We start from the raw sequence: 25836 nt of genomic DNA, 5'->3' as shown, positions 1-25836 counted from the left end.
CACAGACAATAGAAGAAGCACACACTCAACTCCAGACCAATGTTTTTTATATAGCAAAAATGTATTTTCTTAATTTATTTTTAGAACCACAAGATTCAAGTTGCAGGTAAGTACGTCAATAGATTTGTATTTCACATATGTATCAAAAGTACTTTGTTGGAAATTGATAACTCATACAGTTTTTGAAATATTGGCAATAATCTGTTTTAAAAATGGACAAACTGCAATTTTCAGAAACAGTTCCTGGGGGGGGGAAGAAAAGTTAGATCATTTTACAGGTAAGTGCAACACTTACAGTTCCAGTCTCCGGGGGTTAGGAAGTCAACAGTTAGGGGTTCAAGTTAACCCCCCAAACACCCACTACCAGCAACACGGGGCCTGCTGAGTGCAGAGGTCAATGTGTAGGCAAAATTAACATGGGCTCCTATAGAGACTGGGGCACTTGGTTTCAGATCTGCAGGCAGGTAAGTACCGATGACTTCCGAGGGCAGACCTGGTGGGTTTAGAGGAGCACTGGGGAGGCACAAGTAGGCACCAAACATACACCCTCAGTGGCACTGGGGCAGCCGGGTGCAGGGTGCAAACAAGATGTCGCGTCTCTAATGACTCTCTATGAGGGCAGTAGCCAATGGCTACTGTCCCTGAGGGTGGCTACACCCTCCTTGTGCCCACTCCCTTTGGGGAGCGGGGCACAAACCTAATCCTATTGGTCCCTGTCCTCCAAACCAAGATGGAGGACTCTGCAGGGAGGGGGTCACCGCAGCTCTGGATACCTTAGGGGTGGTCCTGGCTGGGGTAGTCACTCCTCCCTGTTTTCCCTAATTTTTCCACCGGAATTGCCACCAAAAGTGGGGCTTTGACCAGGGGGCGGCCAGCTCCACTAGCTGGAGTTCCCTGGGGCACTGTAATCGAGGCTTGAGCCTTTGAGGCTCACCGCCAGGTGTTACAGTTCCTGTAGGGGGGAAGTGTGAAGCACCTCCACCCAGGACAGGCTTTCTTTCTGACCACAGAGTGCACAAAGGCTCACCCCATGTGGTCAGAAACTTGTGTGAAAGTGGCAGGCTGGCACAGACCGGTCAGTCCTACACTAGCAGTTTGGCTAACATACAAGGGAGTATCTCTAGGATGACCTCTGTGTGCATTTTTTAATAAATCCCACACTGGCATCAGTAGGAGTTTATTGTGCTGAGAAGTTTGATATCAAACTTCCCAGTATTCAGTGAAGCCATTATGGAGCTGTGGTGTCCGTAATGACAAACTCTCAGACCATATACTCAGTATGGCTACACTGCACTTATAATGTCTAAGAATGGACTTAGACACTGTATGGGCATATTGCTCATGCAGTTATGCTTCACCTGTGGTATAGTGCACCCTGCCTTAGGACTGTAAAGCCTGCTAGAGGTGTGTCTTACCTATGTCACAGGCAGTGGTTTGTGGGCATGGCACCCTGAGAGGGGTGCCATGTTGACTTTGCCTTTTTCTCCCCACCAGCACACACAAGCTGCAAAGGCAGTGTATATGTGCTGGTGGGGGTCCCCGAAGGTGGCATAATACATGCTGCAGCCCTGGGGACCTTCCTCGGTCACAGGGACCTTGGTACCATGGGTACCTTTTACAAGGGACTTAACTGCGTGACAATTGTGGAAACAAAGGTACAGATTTTGGGAAGGAATACTGGTGCTGGGGCCTGGTTAGCAGGATCCCAGCAAACTTTCAATCAAAGTTGGCAACAACACTAGGCAAAAAGTGGGGGGTTAAACATGCCAACAGTGGCACTTTCCTACACCTGGGCATCTCTGGGTCAAGTTTCTTGCACAGAATATGAAGCAGGATTACGTGTCTTTTCTTGCCTGTTCCATAATGTATCCATAGCTCTGACAATCCTTAACTTATGAACATTGTAACCAATCTAAGTAGCACAAAAATAACATCTGTGTCATTTGACAGTACAATGTCTCGATTTGAACCATTCCGAACAGCCCACTCAACATGTGGAACAACATGAAGTTCGGTTTCCTCCAATTTGCTCTTAAGTACAAGAACAATATGGCCTGTACCTTTTGAATATATCCCTTCAGGCACCAACTCCTCATTGACAATCATTCCACTTGAAATAATTGGAAATTTAGTGTTCACTGAACCATCAGCAATGTTTTGGCGAGTTAACATCTTAAGTTCATCTTGTTCGATGTTGATGACCAGAATTTATCAAGTTGCATAGTTATTGAATTTTTGATGCAGGCAAGGTCAAATGATCCACTTGTAGACATCCATCTGATTCTCTCACATTCTTTGACAGATAGTTCAAGATAACTGTCAAAGACAATGTGCAGTTCTTGCAAGGTGCACACTGACTTTGATATCTGTAGTGCACGGTGTGTGGTTTGGTTGCAGCGTCTTCATCAAATAATGTGTTTGTTGGAAGAAGATCATGCGACAGAACTTCCTTGATTAATTCATCCCTTACTTTTGCTACATCCATCTCGCTATGTGCTTGCGAAAGTTGTTTTTTGTAACCTGTTTTGTAGTGGCTGGTTGGACGAAACTCTTCCTATGGCAATTAAAGTGTTGAAGTTTAGCTTTATTGATTATGTCAAACAGCTTTTTCTCTTTCAGTACAAAGCTCTCCTGCTTCAGTTCTGCGTATAGTTTCGGTCCATGTTCCAGGTAATCTAGCCAATGTGTCTTTATATTGTTATCCACATATTGTTTGGTCACAAAGTTGTGTAGTGGCACAGACTCAGTCATTTCAAAGTGGTTTCCTTGCTGTTGCATCAGCAGTCACACAGACTCAGGCCCTCATTCTGAGTTTGGCAGGCGGCAGAGGCCACCCGTCAAACTCAAACCACCGGTAGTCCGCCATTGTGGCCTGAACACCGCTCGCCTTATAAAGAGTTCACCGCAGGGCCGGCAGGTGGAAACAGCCTTTCTGCCCACCTGCCCTGCGGTGAACAGGGCCTTAACACTGACGTAAGCGAGGCAGAGCCAATGTAGCGGTGCGGCGGGTGCAGCAGCACCTGTCGCACTTACCACTGCCCATAATTTAAAAGCCTTAGATATGATGAAATTACCTTGTAACAAACAAACATAATGAGTTCCACTCAATACTGACTGAACAATTTTGCTTCCAAAGACTTCAGCCTCAATAAATGCATCATCTTTGCTACATACACTGAGATAACTTCCTGCACACCGCAACACAACTTTTATCATGTGGAAAACGCCCATCATTGGATAAAGATCATCAAATTCTACATGAGAGCTCATAAAAATGTCAGCTATAATATGTAAACCACCGTCATAGAAAATCAGCATGATAGGCTGGTCTTCAAGCAGAGCACGAACATTTTGGAAAGTTTTTAGAGCTGCGTATACTGTTGCATAGTTTGTGACTGGAAATGGTATTACTGGTAAAAACCCAACCTTCTGCAGTAGGATGGAATTCTGGAGATCAGAGCATGAATTCCAGCCCACAGAGGAACAGGCTTTACTTCATCCTTCAGTCCGCACCAAATAAGCGATATGTTAAATTCAGTTAAATCAGCTTTGCTGACCGCAGCATCAGGTAGAAAAAGATCCATGTCCTCAGCCACTTTAAAACTTTCTGGTAGACTCGGACATGTTGATGGCTTGAAGTGATTTTGCACACGTTGGCAAGGCAGTTGGGTTATAAGTTTGCAGCTTCATTTGTTTTTGGCTAATGCTGACACAGCTAGTTTTCCAGCAGCTACTTCACTGGTACAGTCTTAAAAGGCGCCATGGCAGTATCATGTATGCTGGGTGTTCCAGACAAAGAGGAGCTGTCTTCATATTCAAAATTACCAAGAGCAGCAATTGTAAATCCTTTCTTGGTAAAGTGACTTGGAAGAGGTGTGCTGTCGGATTCACAAGATTTTACAGCGTGAGTTGTTGCTCTGTAATATGTCATTAAAACTTGTTGATACACCAATCCTATTAATTGAAGTGATTAGCTCTCTACATTTGCAATTGTCATTGATTGCATGGGCAGTCATCATGTGTAGCGGAGTTTTCATTTGCCATGATGTAATTCATAAAACATGATTTGGAAAAGACAGTACATTTGCACAGCATAAGCCTGTCGGGTCATGGGATTGTCTTCCACTTTTTCGCTTATATCTTCAAAGCCATCATCAATTTTGTCGGCTTCTGTTCTGAATGCAAGAACTTTAGTTTGTAACAGTTTTACTTTGCTGATAATAAACAATGATGTAAAAATGTTAAGACATCAGGCATTCTTGTTGATTCCCTTGATTTGGGGAGCTCTGGGGCATCACAAAATTTGTTATTAAATCAAAAATCTAAGTCTTTCAGGACATTTCTTAAAATGGTTCATGTTGATTTTACTACATCCTGTGATCTTATTGAGGCAGCAAGAACTTCAGGAGTCAAATCAGCTGATAACACCATAAGTGGCTCATTTTTTTTGTTAGACTGACAAAAACGAATTCTGTGATTGTACATTCTCACCAGAAAAGTCTTAATGTCATTATTATGGATCAATACAGTTTCATCAATGTTGACCATTATTTCTCTGCTCTCACTGAGTGTGAAGCCGTAGCCAGCACTCAAGAGTGGCTTTTCAAACTTAATTTGCTTTTTCAAAGAGTGCAAACTTAATTGAAGGCTGGTGGTTATGTTGCTGCTGGGAGCTCATTGTATATTCATATTTTCGAATGTATGCATGCATGCAGTTCGGGTGCGCATACATATCTGCTGCAAATACATTCACCACGCTGAAAACTTCATCTTGGAAGAAACTAGCTGCAGATAAAAACATGTTTGCCCTTTGAGACTCACATACTATGTACTTTGCTCTTTCGTCAATCCCTTTTCTGGCCCTTTTTCTGGCTAACACACAGATAACACATTCAAGCTCCTCTACTTTCTGATCAGTTGTTGGGGGGTGGACAATCTTCTAAGCAGATTGGCATTGGGTTTGGTTGTTGTCACTTTCTCAGAAGACTTGGATTCTTGTTTTGATTCACTGGTTTCTGCTATTTTTTGACAATACTCTCACAGGTTATTTTCCATTGTGTACAATTGGTAGTAGCACTTGTTGTTACAATGATAAAATATTTGATCCTCTTCACCCATCAGTTTCAATCTTTTGTGAACTTCATCTTGCTGTATTTCAGCAGCATCTCGAACTATCCTCTGTCCAGTCACAGTTGATGTTAGTTTTTCTTTCGGATTAGTTTGGCATATAACACATTTTTATTTGTTGAAGGAGTCCTCAGATTTTGTAATTAGAAACACTCTGTCAGGAGGTAAAGTTCCTCTGCTACCACCTGCTTTGCTCAGATTTACGAATTTGAATCAACAGAAAACCTGAAAAAAAACAATACTAAAGTAAATTACCAATATTATGGCTAAAACACATCATTATAGAGCCTCCATTTTGGAAAATGGCAGAAAGGTTGCTCTGAGGATTTTGTTTTCTGTCTCTCTAAGACTACTTGATCCCCTAAACCTATGTTTTGACACCAAAATGAAGTATATAGGTCTCATTGTTCCTGAAATATTATATCACCACTGCAACACATCCACCATTTTTAAAAATGTCGTCCAGAAAAAATCGGCACGGATTAGCAATGTCAACACTTCCACCTTTTTTTAAAATGTCGTCCAGAAAAAATTGGCCCGGATTAGCAATGTCTACCCAAGCTAAATTACTTCTCTAATGATAAAAAAAACACAAATTAAAAATGAAAATCTCCGGACAACATTTTTTTACGGAGGTATACCAAAGGGCCAGAACTAAAAGGCATACCTTTCTAAAAAGAACACTTAGGCCTTTCATCAGGGCTGCTTTTTGAAAAAAATAATGAAATGAAAAAAATTAAAAGTTTTCTTACTTGGGAATGTGAATGCCCACACGAAGGTCTCCTATTTCTTGCTAGCCATTATCCGTTTTTCCAACTCAAACGCATAGGGTCGCAAATAGCAACTTGACTAATTAATAGTCATTACTGTGAAACAGCATTTTGCGATGTTTCCTATTCAGAGATCATATTGCAAAATGACAGGCCGGGCCAAAATGTCGGCGACCAATTTACACTCACTGTTTGCGACCTATATACGTACACCAGGCCCTAGGTGCTTTTTCGGAGCGTGCTAAGTCAACTCAAATTTCAGATACACCTGGCAACTTCATCTCTTTAGGAAGAACAGCCGAGATTTTGAACCTAGAATTTGCCATTTCTACGGTGTTTGTCTCCCTTGTCTTTCTTAAAAACAGATTCTGCTAAGTGGTCCTCTCCTAAGGTGAAGTGCACCCTATCCGAATGCAAGGAGTGTGAGAGCGGCCCCCGGTGCCTGCGCCACCCTGCTGTACACGGCAGCAGCACCGCAGCGCCTCTGACGCTCTACTCACACTCTGAAGGAACAGGAAGCCAGGTGGGAAATCACAGAGCCTCTCCGAAGAATGCACTGTTGTTTCTAGCGACCTGCCAGGGATGAATACCGCCAGTCAGGCGGGCAGGGGGAGGGGTGAGAGCGCGAGAGGGAATGAGGAAGTGCACCTGTTACGTTCCCTGTCCAGAAACCTGGGGTTTCAGGCAGGGCTGAGGCGACGGCGGGAGGGCTGAGAAGACGACGGGACGCTTACAATGGCCGTAGCAGAGAAAGAGCTGCTGCTTGAAAGTTTCTTAAAGAAGAGGAAAGACACCATGGTAAGTGCACTCGCAGTTACAGGTAACGGAAAGGTGCCGCGAGCTCCTGTCACGGGACAGCTGGGCGGACGTCAAACGCACTCTGCTGCGTGCGATTCCACGGTGTGACCTATGAAGAGAATGATGTGAGCTATCAGTTAAACTAGCATTTGTGAGAGGAAATAGTCTACTTTATAGAAAGTATGTTTTCTGTTTGTTGCTTAATCCCTTTCTGCTGAAAACACTGATTGTGGGATGTCACTGTCATAATAAGAATGACGATAATAATAATAAAGACGACTAATATTAAATAATAATAGTGAACATTACTAATGATCAATACATTATTTCCAACAATCATGCTAGCATCACAATAAAAATAATGAAAATAAACAGTATCATAATAACACTGATAGAAACAGTCATGAAAATAATCATGCTACCAGCGTTACTTACAGGAATTCACACGGGGCTTTAAATACCAGATGCTGCAGCATACGTAACACACCTAAGCAGACAGTGCTTAATTTATGCTTGTTGTTTCCGGTAAGGAGCACTGCCACTTAATTTTGAGGGCCGGCACGTATTTTTCTGCCTCAAGCATTTACTGCGAGCAAAAGACACATATGGGAAAGATGGAGAAAGAGAAAAAAAAACGAAAAAGCGTAACAATGGGAGGAAGCAGAACGCTGCAAGAGAGAGCTGAAGGAGCAGGTAGTGGCTGTAAATGGATTAAAGAGGCCTGAGATGGTTTCAGGTTTACGCTGCCTCAATATTTCGTGTTCGCACATTTAATTGCAGCAGCCGCATGTTTAGGAAGGGGGGCAGTGGGCACCCGAACGTTTTTATTGACAAATTAAGCACTGCGACCAGGTACATGTTTGTATAGCCCTTGGCCATATGTAATGTGTGGACTCGTATTTAGGGACAATAAGGCAGAAAGGAGGGGCATTATGCCTCGCCGGGTCTCTTGATGAGGTGCTCCGATTATAAAAGTTTGCCCCCTGTCTGGAGACTTTCAGGAGGGAAGAGGTGATGGGACCCCCAAATCGGGAGACTTGAAGCATCTGCAGAAGCCCTAGCATGCTTACTCGTTTAATGTTGCCTTACCATAAACAAATTTCAGAGACATGTTTAGTCAAAGACCGTTGTTGGTACTCATTGTAGGACTAACTTGATTTTACTTAGAAAAAAAACATTGACAAAAGTCTGGTACACTCTTGTTCAATGCCAGAAACCATCATGAAAACGTATCCTGCTGCAAAGTGTTGCATTATGAATCCATATGCCTCACCTTACATCTGCGCTCGAAGAGACGCTCAGATTGACAACGAGATTTGCAGGCACAACGGCCCGTATTTATACTTTTTTTGCGCTGCATTTGCGTCCTTTTTTGATGCAAAAACGGCGCAAACTTGCAAAATACCATTGTATTTTGTAGGTTTGCGCCGTTTTGCGTCAAAAAGCGACGCAAATGCGGCGCTAAAAAAAGTATAAATACGGGCCAACGTTTTTAAAAGCACAAACATTACATTCTTCTCTTAACAAAGATGAACTGGTTATTCCCCCTCCCCCTTCAGCTGTCAGTGGCAAAATTAGCACCTGAGATTATTGCTTCCATTCTGACTGGCATCTTTAACAAAATGTTTAAGTAAGGAAACTTCCCTTAACAGTGGAAAATAGCTTCAGTGCTTCCGCTGATTAAAAAATAAAATCTTAATCCCATGAACCCTAATAGTTATCGCCTAATCTCCCAACTCCTGTTACCAGCTAAAATCATGGAGATTACCATAAATCGGAAAGTTGCCTCCTTCAACCAGAATGACCATTTTCTGGATACCACCCAGTCCGGATTCAGAAGTGGCCACAGCACTGAAACTGCCTTGACCTACGGTGACCAAGTTAACTCTGTCATCTGCTCCTCCTTTCACACATTAAGGATAATAAAAAAAATCCTTCCGTACATTACACTTGATTCACAGAAAATGGTAGTTACGGTTTTAGTTATATCTAAACTAAAATGCAATGGTCTCTAATTAAATATGCAACTGCAATTTACGACCAAGCTCCAAACACTGCAGAATGCTCTGCACGCTTGCTTTCAGGGATTCCAAAATTTCAATCTGTATCCCAAGCTACACCAAAACTACACTGGTTGCCAATCAAGCAACAGATTACTTTTAAGGCCCTGTGTATTGCCTATGAAGCACTGAACAAGATGGACCCGTAATGTCTGCTAGGTAGCTTTAAATGGTATTGTCCAAGTAGGACGCTGCCCTCCGTTGGGACTAAAAATGTCATAGTCCCTGAGTTCGAATGCTCCTCCTGGGGCGGAAGAAGCTTTGTCCAGGCGTGGCCCGTCCTTCAGGGCGGAAGGCCCCCCCCCCACCTTTTGCCCATCATGAAGAGTGTCTGTCAGGCTGAACAAAGGTCAGCTTGACAGACACTCTTCATGTTCAGGTCAGGCAGCACATGCGCGATTTGCGCAGACTCGTGGCTGCCTGAGCTGAACTTTGCTGGGCTGAGGAAGTCACAGATCCTATGGGCGTGACCTCCTCGGCTCAGCAAGGGTGCCTCGAGGAAAGCATCACCCATTGACTTCGACCCGGGCGCTTCAGGTTTATGCCCTGAAGCTCCCAGGGTGAGTGTCAATCAGTGACACTTCATCACACGAGTGGGGTGGGGTCAGCAGTTTCACTGACCCCATTCTACTCTGTGACGAGATTGGGACTGCTGCCTTCCCTCATTGGCTGAACTAAGGTCAGCCAATGAGGGAAGGCAGCAGTCCCAACCCTCCTGGGACCTCCGAGGCTGAAGGTAAGTGTGTGTGTGTGATCTTTTAAAATGAATGTTCGGTGCGTGCGTGCATGTTTGAATGTTATGAGTGTTAATGTATGTGTGTGCGTGCGTGCGTGCATGTGTGTGTGAAAGAATGAGTGTGAGTGTGCTTCCTGCCCACCCCCTCCCTACTAAAGCTGCCACTGGCTTTGTCATGTGCACAGCTAAAGCATGGAAACTTTACCTTTACACATTAAATCCACGACTACCCTGCTATCTTTCAAAAAAGTGTTAAACACCTGGCTTTTTGGTAATCAGTAGGAGCGCCTTTCTCAACCAGTTTAACAGAGACAGTGCCAAGACACCTCCGGGTATTCACACGCTTTAAAAGTATCTATAACATAATATTTACAAAACCTACAATGGGAAACCACCTACTGCAGCAACCCTACTCAGTGCACATGTGACGAACATCTACCACCCCCCGGAATCCTGTAATACCAGAGCAATCCCGAGGTAGGGCTAGAAGGACCACCTGCAGGTCAATCATTCTTCCAGCCTGCACCATATGTACCTCATACTTCCATGAAGAGAGTTGAGAAACAGGAAATCAAGGAGACTTTAGGTTAAAGTGATATATTTTTGTTATAGTTCAGTTTATATTTTCTCAGATTTGCGACACAATAGGGGGCCTGGATGAAGTGATTTGTTGTGCCTTACCACACCACTTTTGGCACTCGGAAAAGTAGAAGGATCATTCCTTAGTGACATACATCCAAGTCAACCCTTTACATCTGCACTTTCATGTAGAGTGGTGGGAAAAAGAACAAAAAGTAGGGGTCGTGGGAATGGGAGATGTAGTAGCCAAGCCACCTTACGCCTTATGTTGATGTTGGTGTTTGCACAGCTCAGCAGGAGGGGAAAGGGCTGTCTTCATAATGTTTTGGCAATGAGCTGTGCTGTCTGTTACAGATGTATTGTTAGCTTACAGTGGGCTTAGAGCCCTCCCTCTGCTTAACATTGGTTGGCTATATTGTCACTGTCATTTCCTTGCTTCTTATTTGACAGCTTGGGTGGGCTTTCCTTTCTCTTCCTGTGTATTCCAGTCTCCTGGAGCATAGACAGATTACTTGTATCCTTCCACTGCTCGCATTCCAGGCACTACTTTTTTTCTTTTTGTTTAAGCACTCCACGAGAGTGGATGTGTTCTCCAGCTATCTCCCTTCTGTACTTGTCTCCACTCCACCACTCTTGGTGTTCCTTACTTTTGCCTGTATGCTTATGACTGCCAGTTCCACATTGCTCTCTCTGACCTGTTTGCTTTTCTCCCATTTGAGCCCTGTTGCTTGTTCTGCCCCACTGTTATGGTGAGTCTAATTGATGCTAGGTGAGAGTGATATGTCAATAGTTGTCATAGTAAACTTAGTTTTTTTTATTTTTTCCAAAAAATATTTGAATGTTTTTTCAAAAAAATCACAACACATTATATTGGAGAAAAAACAGGTAGAGACTTCTAGCCACAATTCCTTACCTTAGAATTATCCCCAGGCATCAGGCTGGATCTGGAAATTTTTAAGCAGTATCCATATGCCGGTAGGTCAGTGTGTTCTGTGTTGGATGTGATATGTGCAGTGACTATATAGGCGCCACCCCAGTGCCCTGACATCAGTTGTTTTCCTTATGCGCCAGTCAGTGCAGATCTGCACCGAGCTACTTCCAGTCAATATTTGACTGACCTTTTTTCAACTTTTTGTTGCATATATTTTTGAGAATGTATTATTCTGGTGTGCTAGGGATAGTCCCTAAGACACCTATGGGTTTCAAGCCATAACGTACCTGACACAGGCAGATATCTGTGACAGACCCACATTTGGTTTGTTTGTGTTGCTTGAAATGGAACCGTGACTCCTAGATCTGCGAGGAGTGCCATACCATGACCCCAAAGGTGATGGAACGTTCCCTGCAGCTCCTTCTTACCGGCCCCACTGGCAGTCCATAACATCAGACAAGTGGATTTTGCAAATCTTCCAGAGGGCCTACTCCTTCCCCTTCCTCCAATCCCACTTACCAACACTACTAATTTACGATCGGCTGATGTCAGGAAGTGTCAGCCATTTTGGCCAAAGGGCCCATCAAGAAGGTGCTGGCATCAGGTGTAAGTTGTGGTTGCTATTCCTGCTACTTTCTGGTCCCAAAAAAAGACAGAGACCTCAGTCCTATTCTAGGCCTGCACATTCTGAACTTCTTCCTGAAGAAGGACAAAATCAAAATGCTCCCACTAGCTCAGGTTCTGTCTTCCCTGGAGACTGGATGGTAGCATTGAGCTTGCAGGACATATATTTCCACATGCCTATCCTACCTGCCCACTTACATTACCTGCAGTTCACAGACATACAAGAGCCCTTTCAGTTTGCCATGCTCCCCTTTGGCCTTACCTGCGCTCCTTGGGTGTTCACCAAGGTGTTGGCAGTACATAAGAAGGTCAGAGGTTCCAGCCTTTCCCTATCTCTACGATTGGCTTTTGAAGGCAGGCTTGCCCCCATCAGTTGTCTCCCACCTGACTACGGTGGACCTTCTGCATTTTCTAGGTTTCACCAATGTGCCGAAGTCACATCTGACTTCCTCTTAGTTGCTTACTTTCTTCGGAGCAGTTCTGGACACAGTTCAATTTTGGGCCTATGCTCTCGAATGTTGAGTCCAGAATATTTAGGCTATGATTCTGATGTTTCAGCCTCTTTTCTGGATTCTGGTGAGACTGACTCTGAGGCTGTTGGGCCTCATGGTCTCCTGCATTAAGCTGGTGAAACATGCTAATTAAGATATGTGGGCTCTGCAGTGGGACCTGAAGTGCCAGTGGGCACAGCATCAGGGACATCTTTCTGACCTGGTTCAGATCTCTGAGGGTACTGCAAAAGATTTGAGGTGGTGGCTGAAGAACCATGACTGGGTCAGCGGCAGAATCCACTCCCTTTTCCAATTGGAGTTGGCTGTCGTGAAACATGCATTACTACTGGGCTGGGTTGGCCACAGGGGAGAGGTAGGGATCAGAGGCCTCTGGTCTTTGGCAAAATCCGGGCTCCACATCAACTTGCTGGAGCTCCAGGTAATGCCATTGGAATTGAAAGCTTTTCTTCCTTTGATCAGGGGAAGACTGATGCTGGTGTTCACAGACAACACCCCTCCACGTGGTACTGCAAGAAACAGGGCAGAGTGGGGTCGTGGTCCCTCTGTCAAGAGGCCCTGCGTCTCTGGGCATGGCTCGAACGTCAGGGCATTTCCCTGGTGGCTCAACATCTGGTGGGCTCTCTAAATGCCAGAGTGGACAAACTCAGCTGTCAATACCTAGTAGATCACAAATGGCCTCTCAATTCGGAGGTGGTGGAAGGTCTCTTTTAGGAGTGGGGAGAGCCTTCATTAGATCTGTTTGCAACTGCCACTTGCGTGCAGTGTCAGCAACTCTGCATGCTAGACTGTCCAATGTGGCTCTCACTTGGCAACACCTTTCATCTCCAGTGGAGCTCCGGCCTCCTGTATGCCTTTTGGCCAATACCACTCCTGCCCAGAGTTCTCAAGAGGATCAGGAAGGACCTGGCCCAATTCATTCTTGTGACATCGGATTGGGCACAGAGAGTCTGGTATCCCAAACTTCTAAGCATGAACACAGGTCCTCCAATCAGGCTGCCCATTTGGGAAGATCTTCTGTCACAGCAGGAGGTGAAGGTCTTGCACCTTAACCTGCACACCCTCCGCATTAATGAGTGGATTTGAGCGGCAAAAGTTGATAGCTTTCAAACTTTCTCCCGAAGTCTGTGATGTTATTCTGGCAGCCAGGGTCCCTCCACCAAGATGGATTATGCCTGCCATTGGGACACATTTGTGGCGTAGTGTGCATTCAAGAACATCGACCTTTTTGCTGCACCCCATCCCAGATTTTACTGTTTGTTCTTTCTTTGGGTCAGCAGGGCTCTGCTCTGGGAATTGTTGAAGGTTACTTATAAGCCATGTCAGCTTTCTTGCAATTATCAGGTCAACCTTCTTTTTTTAGGTTACTTGTTGTGACTTGTTTTCTCAAGGGACTTCAAACACTTTCTCCACCATGACCTTTCACCATGAATTAGGGGACCTCAGTCTGCTGTTAACGTTTCTCATATGCACACCCTTCAAGCTACTGCACAACTGCCCACTCTGCCTAGTCACCTTAAAATGGCTTTTCTGGTGGCCATAACATTGGCCAGGAGGGCCACTTAACTGCAAACACTCTCAGTGCACCCTCCCTACACAACATTCTACCCAGAGAAATTGGTTCTGAGGACTTGTTTCCTTCCTCCCGAATGTTGTGATACCTTTTTTATGTAGGCCAAACTATCACCTTGCCTACCTTCTTTGTTCTGCCTCACCTTTCCAAAGGAGAGGTGAGACTCCACTAAATGGAATCAAAAAGAGTTTTGTCGTTCTTCCTTGATTGAACTAAAGACTTTGAGGTGAATGATCAACTGTTTGTTGGGTATGTCAAAGCAAAAAAGGTAGTTGTAGGGAGCTGGGTTCTGGTTGCAATACCCCCCCCACACACTTTTTGCCTGGTTTTAAGATGCAACTTTGACTGAAGAGCATGGGGTTCCTGCAAACCAGGACCCAGTGTCACTGTTTCTTCACTAAAACAACACATCTGGCCACTTGATCCCCAAGTGACCTGGCTCTTCAACCCCCGTAAGTCCCTAGTGAATGGTACCCATGGTACCTAGGGTATGGGTACTGAAGACGGCCCCTCAGAGCTGCAGCACAACTTGTGCCACTCTGAAGAACCCAGCACTAACCTTATGGAGTCTGCCATTGCAGGCTGCATGACAAGGTGCTTCCAAAACTGAAAACACGACATGGCACACAGCCTGTGTGCCATGTCCCCCAAAACACTATATGTAAGTCACCCTCTTAGCAGGCCTTACAGCCCTAAGACTGGGTGCATTATAATGCATGTGAGGGCATATCTGCTTCAGCTTTTTGTTGATTCTCAGACATAGTAAGTGTACAGAAAAGCCATTTTAAATGCATGTGCTGGACACTGGTCATTACAAGTTCCCCAGCTACATAATGGCTTCTATGAATCCTGGGATGTTTGGTATCAAGAATCTCATAATAATAAACCAACACTGATTCCAGTGATGGATTTATTAATAAATGCACACAGAGGGCACCTTAGAGGTGCCCCCTGACACCTTATCAGCTACTAGTGTGTTGATTGACTGGTCCTGACCAGTTCGGCCACTACAGATGTGTTTCTGGACCCCACAGTGACAGCCACTGTTCTCAAGGCCAAGAGACAAAAGCCCGCACTAGGCAGAGGTGTGACCTCCTTTCCCAGGCAGGATGGACATTCTAGAGATGGGAGCTCCAGAGGCCATGCCGCTTTTGTAATACGACCCAGGTTTCTCCAGATGGTGGGTATGACCAGCCCCTCTGTCTTGACTCCACTTTTGATGGCAGCATAGGCGGTAAAGTTAGTTAAACTTCATGCCCACTTCATGCCAGTCCCACCCCTAAGGTGGAAAAGCTGAAGTGGACACTACTTTTTAAATTTCTCCATCTTGCTTGGATGGAATTAGTTCACTAGGGTTATGGTTATGCCCACTTCCCAATGGAAGTGGTCATAAAAAGGGTGCAGTCACCCTAAAGATGAGTAGCCCATTGGCTACCACCGGCATTCCCTGTAACACCCCTAAATTCAGTATTTAGGTGACACCCCTGAACCCTAGAACTCAGATTCTCGTCGACTACAGAGTCGCACCAGCAGAGAAAACTGCAGGCACCAACTGACTTGGCCCCATCCCTATCAGCCTGTCTGCAGCCCTCAACGATCCTGCGCCAAAAGACGATCCGCCCTGAAGCTCAGTGACCTCCAAAGCTTTGGAAGGACTGCCTGCCTTTGATAAAGATTAAGATCTCCTGACAACAGCAGACCTGTTCAAGAAGAAACCAACTTAAAAGCAAAAGAACTATGCCCTGAGGAACTGCGAAACCACCTCAAGACCTGCCTCTGCACCCGACCTCCACAGTCTGAGTCCAAGTGGTCTACCGGTCCTGTGAAGGTTCCCCAGCAGTTCTGAGTTCGAGTCCACTGTGGGCTGACCTCTGCCTCAAAGCCTGCCGCCTTAACTGATCTTCCCCATTGACTTGCATTGGGTGCCCGATGCTGTGTGGGCACTCTGCACCCGGCCGCCCCTGTGCCTCTGAGGGTATAAGTTTGGTGCTGCCTTGTGGCCTGCCCGTGCTTACCTCAACCCCAGGAGATCGACCCTTGACACCGCTTTACTCACCCGTGAGCAGCGCATCTTCTTTCACCCTCCAGTCTCCATTGTTTACCATTGGGCATGTGACTCTGAATTCCACCTTTGCACCCAGCTGCCCCTGTGCGGCTGTGGCTGCACTCTTGGTACTGATTTGAGCCTTGCTTGGTGTTGACCTAAAATCCCAAAGACTGGATTTGTAAGTTGTGTACTTACCTGCAAAACTGCATTCTTGTGTTCCTCCCATAGGTTAATACTGCTCAACTGAAAAATTGCATTATGTGTTGATTTTTGAGACTACAAAGTATTTGTCTTTACAAAAATTGCTTACCTTGTAACGAAGTTCTTTGGTTCAAAGCATATATAAAAGGATATGTTATTTTTCTAATTTGGTCTCGTATTTATTTATTGAATGTGTGTCTCATTTATTACCTCTGCGAGTACAACAAATGCCTAACCTGATTCCTTGATAAGCCTAACAGCTCGCCCACACTACCACAAATAGAGAATTAGTCCTATCTACTTTTACCTCTGCAATACCAATTGGGATCCACTGGACTCTCTGCACAGTGTACTTCATTTTAGTGAACTATTTAGAGACCCAGCTTCCTACAGTAGTGCTGTGCAGAAATGAACCATATCATGATGGATCATGTTCTGCATAAAAATCTGCTACTTATTGACCAAAAAGCAACCCCCTGATGGCTTGTGCACTCATACCACCTGAGCGAAGACTGTGGGCACTGCATTAGCTTGAAAAGTTCCTGTTCTCGACACCAACTGTCAGGTAGTAACGTGGGCGTCATTGCACACATTCACCAAACATTACTGTCTGTACAGTCAGGTTATTGTGATGTGCATTTTTCTCATTTGGTTCTGCAGGACCTTTTGGTCAAATCTGCTTGCAGATCCACCTCCAGGGAGGTATTGCTTGAGTACCTATTCTGTGGCTAGTGGTCTCTATCAGATTAACAAGTTGCTTGCCTTCAGTAACACCGTATCTGGTAGAGACACTATCTAGACCCAGATTCCTTACTGACTCTCCCATCCTCCCCACTCAGCAAAGTGATTCCATTATGGGGTCACCTTTCTGAGGCCCCTAGCAATGCTTGCCAGTGCACCAGCATTCTTTGTGGCTTTGTGCTTCTGGAGTGGAAAGTTAAAAAAAGTAACTGGTGTCAGCAGACTGGCTTGGCATCTTTATAGACACCACACACATCACATCTGGTGCAGACACCGATGCGGAGCTGAATGACACTACCTGCCAGAGCACAGAGGTATTGCTCAAAAGTTTCCAGATCCAGCCTGAGACCTGGGGATAGTTCTAAGATAAGGAATCTGTGGCTGGACAGAGTCTCTACCAGATAAGGTGCTACTAAAGGTATGTAACTTGTTCTTCAAGTTGCAGTAGAAAATTCATAATGCCAGATTTTACAGTGTACATCAGGACACTACATAGTGAGGCATACCCATGTCCAGAACCACGGGGAGCAAGATATTTTAAAGCTGGGGGTGAACAATTATGTAGGCCCTACCATCCTCCAGCTATGGCTCATATGATGTACGACAGCCCCTACCGGAGAGTTCTCCTTCAAGGAGGTAGCGAGTCAGAATGATGCCCCAGGCTCCAGACCATGGTGCACCTGTCAAACAAGTCCTCTTTCAGTTTTTCGTTCCTTTTCACTTCTTTCAGATGCATTTGTTCCGTAACCTACCATACGTCACTCAACCATTCCCAGATTGTGGGGGCAGGGGGTGTACCACCAAGCCGTCTCGTTGCTATCCTCCTTTTGGCAAGCAGCCAAGCCAAGGATACTGCCTTGCCACAAGTTGGATTTTTAGTATTAAAGGAGATAAGTCTCATAAGGGAGGCATGTGAGTCTGAGCACACAGAGTGAAGTTGACTACTACCTGTCATCAACAAGAAGCATTTATAGGGCATTCCCACATCAATCTATGAAAGTGACATGTGGGGCCTTGCATTTAGGTAAATTGTCGATTTTTTTCTGGAGTCAGGGGGCTATTATACATCCACCTAGGCTTGGGGTATTGCGCACTATTACACACGAGGGTGTTCTGTTGCTAACAGGAACGTAGAATGCCGCTAACAAGTAAAGGAAAATGATTCATAAAAGCCAAGTTTTGAGATCCTTGTGGAAACAACTTCCAGAAGGCGGAACTTATAAAGTTTGACTGAGAGGAAGGAGAATGTCTGGCTTCATGATCGGGTTTTCCTGATAAAGGGGTGATGTTATGTTGCAATGCATGACCCTAAATCTAGCATTCAATATGGTGTGTTAGACCCTTTTCCTATTCCATCTCATTTTTCTCTTCACTTGGGCCCTCTGCCCATTTACTTGCACTGCTAGAGGCACTTTGGTTTTATCAACTCCAAGAGCTACATACAGAAGTGCGATAATCCAGACTTTATTCGTTCCAGTACTATGGATAATACCTTTGGACTCTGTCATCATCTGTGAAAAAGAAGGATGTTTTCCTTGCTGCCTTGCTGATTTTATTGTTCTGTATGTTTTGCTCTATGTGAATGTCAAACACAGGCTGTGCTGTGATGAATGTAAGACGGTTATATATTGAAACCATGAGTGCTTCAAGCACCCATGGCTCAACAACGAGTTCGGAACAACGAACTTGTTGATATCACTAATGCCTTTACCACAAATGTCTTTACAACTATTTTTCGTTGTAAAGGCATTCCTGGTAAAGGCATTAGTGATCAGCATGCACGGTTGCAGCATGCTTCCCCCTAGCCCTTCACCCCCAAAATGACCACAACCCCAACCCCCATCCCCTAAAACCTAAAGCACCCCAACCCCCCAACCCACCCCTTAAACCTAAACCCTGGCCCCCCTACCCCCTAATCACCCCAAGCCCTCCCCACCCCCAAAAACTAAAAATACCCCAAGTCCCCACCCGCCCCTAAAACCTAAGCACCCCAACGCCCCAACCCACCCATAAAACCTAAACCCTGAGTCCCAACCCCTCCCTCTAAACCCTAATCACCCCGAGCCCCCACCCCACCACCCAAAAAACAGCCCCAGTCCCAGCCCAACTTACCTCCTCCCTCACAGCGCCGACTCCCTTCTTCTGTGCCTTAACCACGCATGTACATGGTTCACACATGCGTGGTTAAGGCACGAAAACCAGGAAGTCGTGGAAAACGAAACCGTTGTTTGTGGTTTAGGAGTCGTTGTTCCGGGTGTTTCCCATGTAAGACCCGTACCATTTGGAAACGGGCCTGTACAGTTACATACCTGGGCAATCATTGTGTAACTTCAGTATGACAGATACCAGAACTGTTTCTGTGGGGCATAAACCAAACTTGCGCCTGTCTTTATGCACAATAGTGTGGAGTAGAGGATGGGCCTTCTTCTCTGGCTTGAAGGTAGTTTGAGTGCTGGGTGGTTTGGTGGCACACCCCCTTGAGCAGACACATTCTGGTTCAGTACTGTGATGTGGGTGGATCTGAAGACCTTCCTATCTGCCAAGGTAGGGTGAGTAAAAGTATGCTCAAAGTTGCTTGTAGTTCTAGTGAATCAGTAACCACTTTGGATCCAAGGTAAGTTTGGGAGAACACTCATAATCTAGCCTGGCTAATGGTGGTACAGCACAGGGAGATCCAGTCAAGCCAGTGACTGGTGGCTGCCACACTCAGTTGTAGTACAGTGCAGTGTATGATAGGGGGATGTTTAAGTATTTATGCAACTTGCACACCAAATATAGCTAAACCTTCAATATGAGTCACCGTAGCAATATCCCCGGGGGATATTGATCTGGGCAAATCTAAAATGTGCTTGGCATGGGTATGCCTCACTATGTAGTGCACTGATGTGCACTGAGTGCAAAGTTAATGTCAGGCTCCCACTAGTGCTTGAAATGGAAAAATAGAAGTGCAGGTGCTCTCAACCAGAGAACCTGCTTGTTTCTCAGAAGTGCTGGTACTATCCAATTAAAAGTATTACGTTTTTCTTGAGAAGTGCCGGCACTCTCCTTCTCAAAATAAAAAAGTGCCGGTACTCAGTACCGGACAGTGCTGGCCCATTTAAAGCAGTGGCTCCCACCCAAACCTTCCCACTGCCGTGAGGGAAAAAGCAAAACTCTCACTAGCAGCGCACAGCGTGCTCTGCCGGGCTGGCACCCAGACCTTCTTGACCTCTGACCTTTGGCCTCCGACCCACGTTGTTCCCAAGATCAGATTTACAACCTCCTCAAAATAGGTGCTAAGTCTGAACGGTAAAGTTCCCTAAGGCGCAACCAACTGTTTTTGATCCAATAATTCCAGGTCTCGCAGGTTACTCACATTGCTGGGACTTCATCTTATGGTGCCCTCAGTTTGGGGGTGAGATACCAACCGGAATCGAAATTCTCCTGCTCCAAACTTTAGGCATCTCATAATGAGGCCCTTAGTCTGTGTATTATGTATAGTCCTCACTAATGTTCCCTCGTTTTTAGGGTTGAGCCTGCGAGTGCATGCTATAGCGCATGCATCCTGTTTGCGAGACTCTGTTATGTACAGTAAAGGGCTTGGAGCCCACCTGTCACTCACATTTGTTGGCTTGCCTCGTAAGTCGTCACTTCAGGCTTGGCATCATTTCTGTTCCTCTCTGTGGCGTAGGGACCCAGCACTGATTGACTAAACTTAATCAGTGCCCGTCTGCTTCTCCCCGCGTGATTGAGGTACTATTTTGTTCTTTTGAACTTCTAATGCCCTGCAAAAAGAAGGCCTCTGACTGGTAAAAACGTGCCCAGCATGACAAACAAAATTGCAAAGTTTTATTTTTAATAGTTAACTTTGTTTTATTTTGCCACTCGTTTCTCACTTTCCACTCATGTTTCTTTTGTTTTTGTTCCTGGGCATTCTTCTAAAAAGATGATTAACTTGTTCGAAATATTGCAATGCAACATTGTTTCTTAGTTATGTGTAATTTATGAAATGATGCTTTAACACATAATCATGCAATAAACCCCAATCTGCCCACTACAATCCACCCACTTAACCCCACACCAATCCAAACCATTTACCCCAGTCCAGTCCACCTCCAACTCCAATCCTCCCAACCCACTCCAATCTAATCTGCCCAACTCCAATTCGCCCACTCCAATCCAAAACAATCTGCACCACTCCAAAATAATCTACCCCACTCCAATCTAAAACAATCTGCCACTCTCCAATCTGCTCCACTCCACTCCAAAAATATGCCTCACTCCAATCCAAAACAACAGCCCTTCTCCCATCTACCCCACTCCAATCTGCTCTACTCCAATAAAAAACAATCTTCCCCAATCCAAAACAATCTGCCCCACTGCAATCTGCTGCACTCTACTCCAAAAATATGCCTCACTCCAATCCAAAACAATATTCCCCACTCCCATCTACCCCACTCCAATCCGCTCTACTACAATCTAAAACAATCTTCCCCAATCCAAAACAATCTGTCCCACTGCAATTTGCTGCACTCAATTCAAAACAACATGCCACACTCTAATAAAAAACAATCTGCCCCACTCCAGTGCACCTCACTCCAATCTGCTCCACTTTAATCCATAAAAATCTGCCCCACTGCAGTCTGCCCGCTCCCATCTGCCACACTCCAAAACAATCTGTCCCACTCAAATCCACCCCCTCCAATCTAGCCCACTCCATTCCAAAAAAATCTGCCCCACTCCAATTCGCCCCACTTCAGTCTTCCCCATTCCAGTCCAAAACAATCTGTCCCACTCCAAACTGCCGACTCCAATCTGCAGCACTCCAATCCAAAACAATATGTTCCACTCCCATCCAATCCAATCCAATCCAATCCACCTCACTACAATCCAATCCACCCCACTCCATCCCAATTCACCCCATCCAATCCACCCCACTTCCATCCAATCCACCCCACTCCCATCAATTCATTCTAATACAAACTGCCCCACTCCAATTCAAAAAACAATCTGCCCTACTCCAGTCAGCCCCACTCCAATCCAAAGCAATCTGCCCCACTCAAATCCGCCCATTCAAATCTGCCACTTTCCAATCCAAAACAATATTCCCCACTCCAATCCGACCCACTTCAATCCAAAACAACCTGCCACAACCCAATCTGCCCCACTCCAGTCCAAAACAATCTGCCCCACTTCAATCCAAAACATCCTGCCCCACTCCAATCCAGTTCAATCTGTCCTTCTCCAAACTGCCTCACTCCAATCTGCCCCATCTTAATTAAAAAAAAACCTGCCCCACTCCAACCTGCCCCATTTCACCCTGCTCTATTCCAATCCAAAACAGTCTGCCCCACTCCAATCCAATCCACCCAATATAATCCAGTCCATCCCACACCATCCAGTCCACCCCACACCAATCCAATCCAATCCAGCCCAGTTCAATCTACCCCACTCCAATACAATAGACCTCACCCCAATCCAATCCACTCCAGTCCAGTCCAATCCACCCCACTCCAGTCCAACCCACACCAGTTCAATCCAACCTTCCCCACTCAAGTCCATTCCACCCCACTCCAATCAAACCCACCCTACTCCAATCCAACCGACCCCACTCCAATCCAATCCAAACCACCCCACTCCAATCAAGCCCATCGCTGCCCAATCCACCTCACTCCACTCCAATCAAGCCCATCGCTGCCCAATCCACCTCACTCCAGTCCAATCCACCCACACCACCCCAGTCCATTCCACTCCAATACAATTCACTTTAATCCACCCCACTCCAGTCCAATCCAGTCCACATTAATCCAAACCTACTCCACTCCAAATCACTTTAATCTACCCCACTTCAATCCAGTTGACCCCTCTCCAATCCACCCTACAGTAATCCAGACCACACCACACCAATCCAATCCAATCAGGTCCACCCCAGGTCCAGGCCAATCCACCCAAACAATCCAATCCTCCCCACCCACCCCTATCCAATCCACCCCAGTCCAATCCACCAGACTCAATCCAATCCACCCCACCCAATCCATTCTACCCTATTCCAATCAACCCCAGTCTAATCCACCCCACTCAGTCCAATCCACCACACTCCAGTCCACTCCACCCCAATCAGATACACCTCAGTCCGGTCCACTCCACTCCAGTCCACCCCAGACCATTCCATCCCACTCCACTCCAATCCAATCCAATCCACCCCACCCCACTCCAATCCAATTCCCCATGCCAATCCAATCCACTTCACCTCAATGCAACCCACCCCAATCAAATCCACCCCACTCCACTCCAGTCAACTCCACCCACTCCAATCCAATCCACCCCCTTGAGTGCACTACACCCCATTTCAATCCAAACCACCGACTCAACTCCAAACCCACCCCACTCTACCCTAATCCACCCGACCCTGTCCCAGTTCAGTCAGCCACACTCCAATCCAATCTATTCAGCCTACCCCGCTCCTCCACCCCATCCAGCCCGCCCCACTCCAATCCAATCCACTCCAATCCACCCTACTACATTCCACCTCACCCTAATCTAATCCACCCCACCCCACCCCTTTCCAGTTCAGCCCACCTCATTCCAATCCAATCCATCCACCCCACTGCACTCCTATCCATCCACCTCAATGCAACCCATCCCACTCTTTTCTACTCCAGTCCACCCAAATCCAGTCTAACACACCCCACCCCAATCCAATCTACCCCATCCACTCCAATCCAATCTATCCCACTGCACCCCCCACACCCCAATCCAGTGTACCCCATTTCAATCCACCCCACCCCACTCCAGTCCACCCCAGCCCATTCCAGTCTACCCCATTCACTCCAATCCATCCCACTCTGCTCCAGTCCACCCACTCTATCCCACTCCAATCCACCCCACTCCAATCCATCCAGCCCACCCCAATCCAATAAACCCCACCCATTCCACCCCACCTCACTCCAATTGAATACAATCCACTCCAATCTAATCCATCCCAATCCACCCCACTCCAATCGTATTCACCCCACTCCAGTCCAATCCACCCGCTCTATCCAATCCACCCCACTCCAATCCAATCTACCCCTCTCCAGACCAATCTAATCCACCCCACTCCAGTCCACCTCACCCCATCCTAGCCCTATCACTCCAGTTCAAACCACCCACCCCAATCCAATCTAATCCACCCCAATCCCATGCACCTCATCCCATTTCAATCCACCCCACTCAAATCCAATCCACCCCACACAAATTTACCCCACTTCACTCAATCCACACCTTCAGACCCAATATAATCCACCCCACTTTAATCCTATCCACCCCACTACCTCAGTCCACTCCAGACCACTCCACTCTGTTCCACGCCACTTCACTCCACTGCATTCTACAAAACTCTCTGCCACTGAACCACTGAACTCTACTCCCCTCTTCTCAACTCTACTCCTCCTACTCTACTTTACGACATTCCAACAAATCCACTCTACAACAGTGTACTCCCACACTCCACTCTGACACACCATGACACTAACTTTTAGCCATGCTGATCAGCAGTCACATTGGTGTACAACATAGCAAAACAAATTGCCAAAGCAAATAGCTCTTTAATAGGCAAGACCTATTAGCTTTTCCAATGCTTGTTTTTAGGTCTCGCCTACAACAGCCACAGCCTTTTGCTGTCTGGTTGTGAAAGACTTGTAGGCCATACCCAAAACTTTCAGTGGGCATAGAGCCCACCGATTGCTCAGCATTGCTTGCCTTAGCACTCATTGTCATTTGCTTACTTGATATTTAATGGCTTGCCATCATCTCCTTGTGTTTGTCCATCCCCGTGAGCTGAGCATAAACTCTTTACCATCCTTTTGATTTCCTTCCTTGTATCCTTCCACTGCTAACATTCCAGAACCTACATTTTTGTTTTTCATTAAGGACTTCAATAAACTGCATGTGTTTTCTTGTTCTCTCTCATGTGCTGCTTCCCTCCTCCCCTCAATACCTACTGCTTCCCTACCCCTAGTACTTAAATCAAATGCTTTCATTGTTTATTTTTTGCAGGGCCTGACATCTATTTGCTTTCCTCTTTTCTTCAAGGACTCTTTTAAAATGCATGTGTTTTCTTGCACTCTCTTGTGTGCTGTTACCCCTCAATACCAGCTCCTCCATTGCTTCCCATTTACCCTCTTCTCAGTGCTTCTCTACCCTGTGGTTATTATTATTATTTTTTTTGCAGGGCCTGACAGCTGCCATTTGCTGCTGGGCTACTCTGCATTCCAAAAAGCAATTTTGTGTTAAAAAAAAAAAAAAAAAAAAAAAATTTATGGATCTAAGTGGTGTCCATCGTCTTAGATTGGAAATAAAAAAAGATAATGGAGCTTGCATATTTCTGCTTGCAAGCATTCCTGGTAACGGCTTTGCACACCAGCCGAATGTTGCAGCCATTGCTGGCAATCCCTGCACTGCAATTCCAGCGATTCAGAAGAGAACTAAAGACTTGGATGTTCGAATGATCATTCCTCCATGCAGCAGCATCTACCTCCAGTGCCTCAAGACCCTCATGGTTGATTTGCTGCGCTCTGTAAATGTTTGGTTGATTGATTGATTGCAAGCCCCTTTTTTCTTTTTTTGTGATGCTGATCAGCAAGACCTATTTACTTTGCCAATTCTTGTTTTATTTCCAGGGCGCAACACTAGAATGTTTGTGCACCTCATTTTTACACTACGCTCAACTGTATGGTGATTTTAATCTTTATATGAACAGTTGTAGCCTGATAGTTTTTAGAGATGCCTCATCAGCTTTTGTTGCCTATGAAATACTGTGGAATTTCCTGCTGATATAATTTTGCACAGGCTACTCCTCAGTTTAACGTGTCGACATGTATGAGCTGGTGCCTCATACTCTTTAGTATCATCCCCTCATTAGCTCTGATTCTGTTTCCCGCTGTGCTACCGTTGTTGTGCTACCGTTGTTATGCTTGTTATGCTCGTTGTTATGTGCTACTGTTGTTATGCTCACTGTCTCTCTCCTTCACATACATTCACTCACTCTATCAGACTCTCACACACCCACTATTTCCTCTTCACTATGGATTGATCAGAAATAATCATGTACATGTGGCAGGAACAGGCACTGGGAGGTCACTTGGGAATGGCCTCACAGAAATGGAAACTTTGCACATTAG

At 45.7% G+C, this 25836-nt stretch overlaps 1 protein-coding gene across 8 annotated transcripts in view; it reads left to right on the top strand.

Annotated features, from left to right (window-relative positions):
- The first annotated feature begins 6512 nt into the window (after positions 1-6512).
- LOC138245916 (uncharacterized) overlaps positions 6513-25836 on the top strand; it is a 191189-nt gene continuing 171865 nt past the window's right edge. For 4 of the 8 annotated variants that reach the window (XM_069199968.1, XM_069199967.1, XM_069199961.1 and 1 more), the window contains exon 1: positions 6515-6695. In XM_069199968.1, the coding sequence (XP_069056069.1) occupies positions 6633-6695 (63 nt within the window). In that variant the 5' untranslated portion in view covers positions 6515-6632. Of the gene's footprint in view, positions 6696-25836 lie in introns of all 8 variants that reach the window. The other 4 variants (XM_069199964.1, XM_069199960.1, XM_069199962.1 and 1 more) reach the window with 3 other exon arrangements.

The sequence above is a fragment of the Pleurodeles waltl genome, chromosome 7, assembly GCF_031143425.1.
Source record: "Pleurodeles waltl isolate 20211129_DDA chromosome 7, aPleWal1.hap1.20221129, whole genome shotgun sequence".
NCBI classification, from domain to species: Eukaryota; Metazoa; Chordata; class Amphibia; order Caudata; family Salamandridae; genus Pleurodeles; species Pleurodeles waltl.
This window is presented reverse-complemented; position numbering and strand designations above follow the sequence as displayed.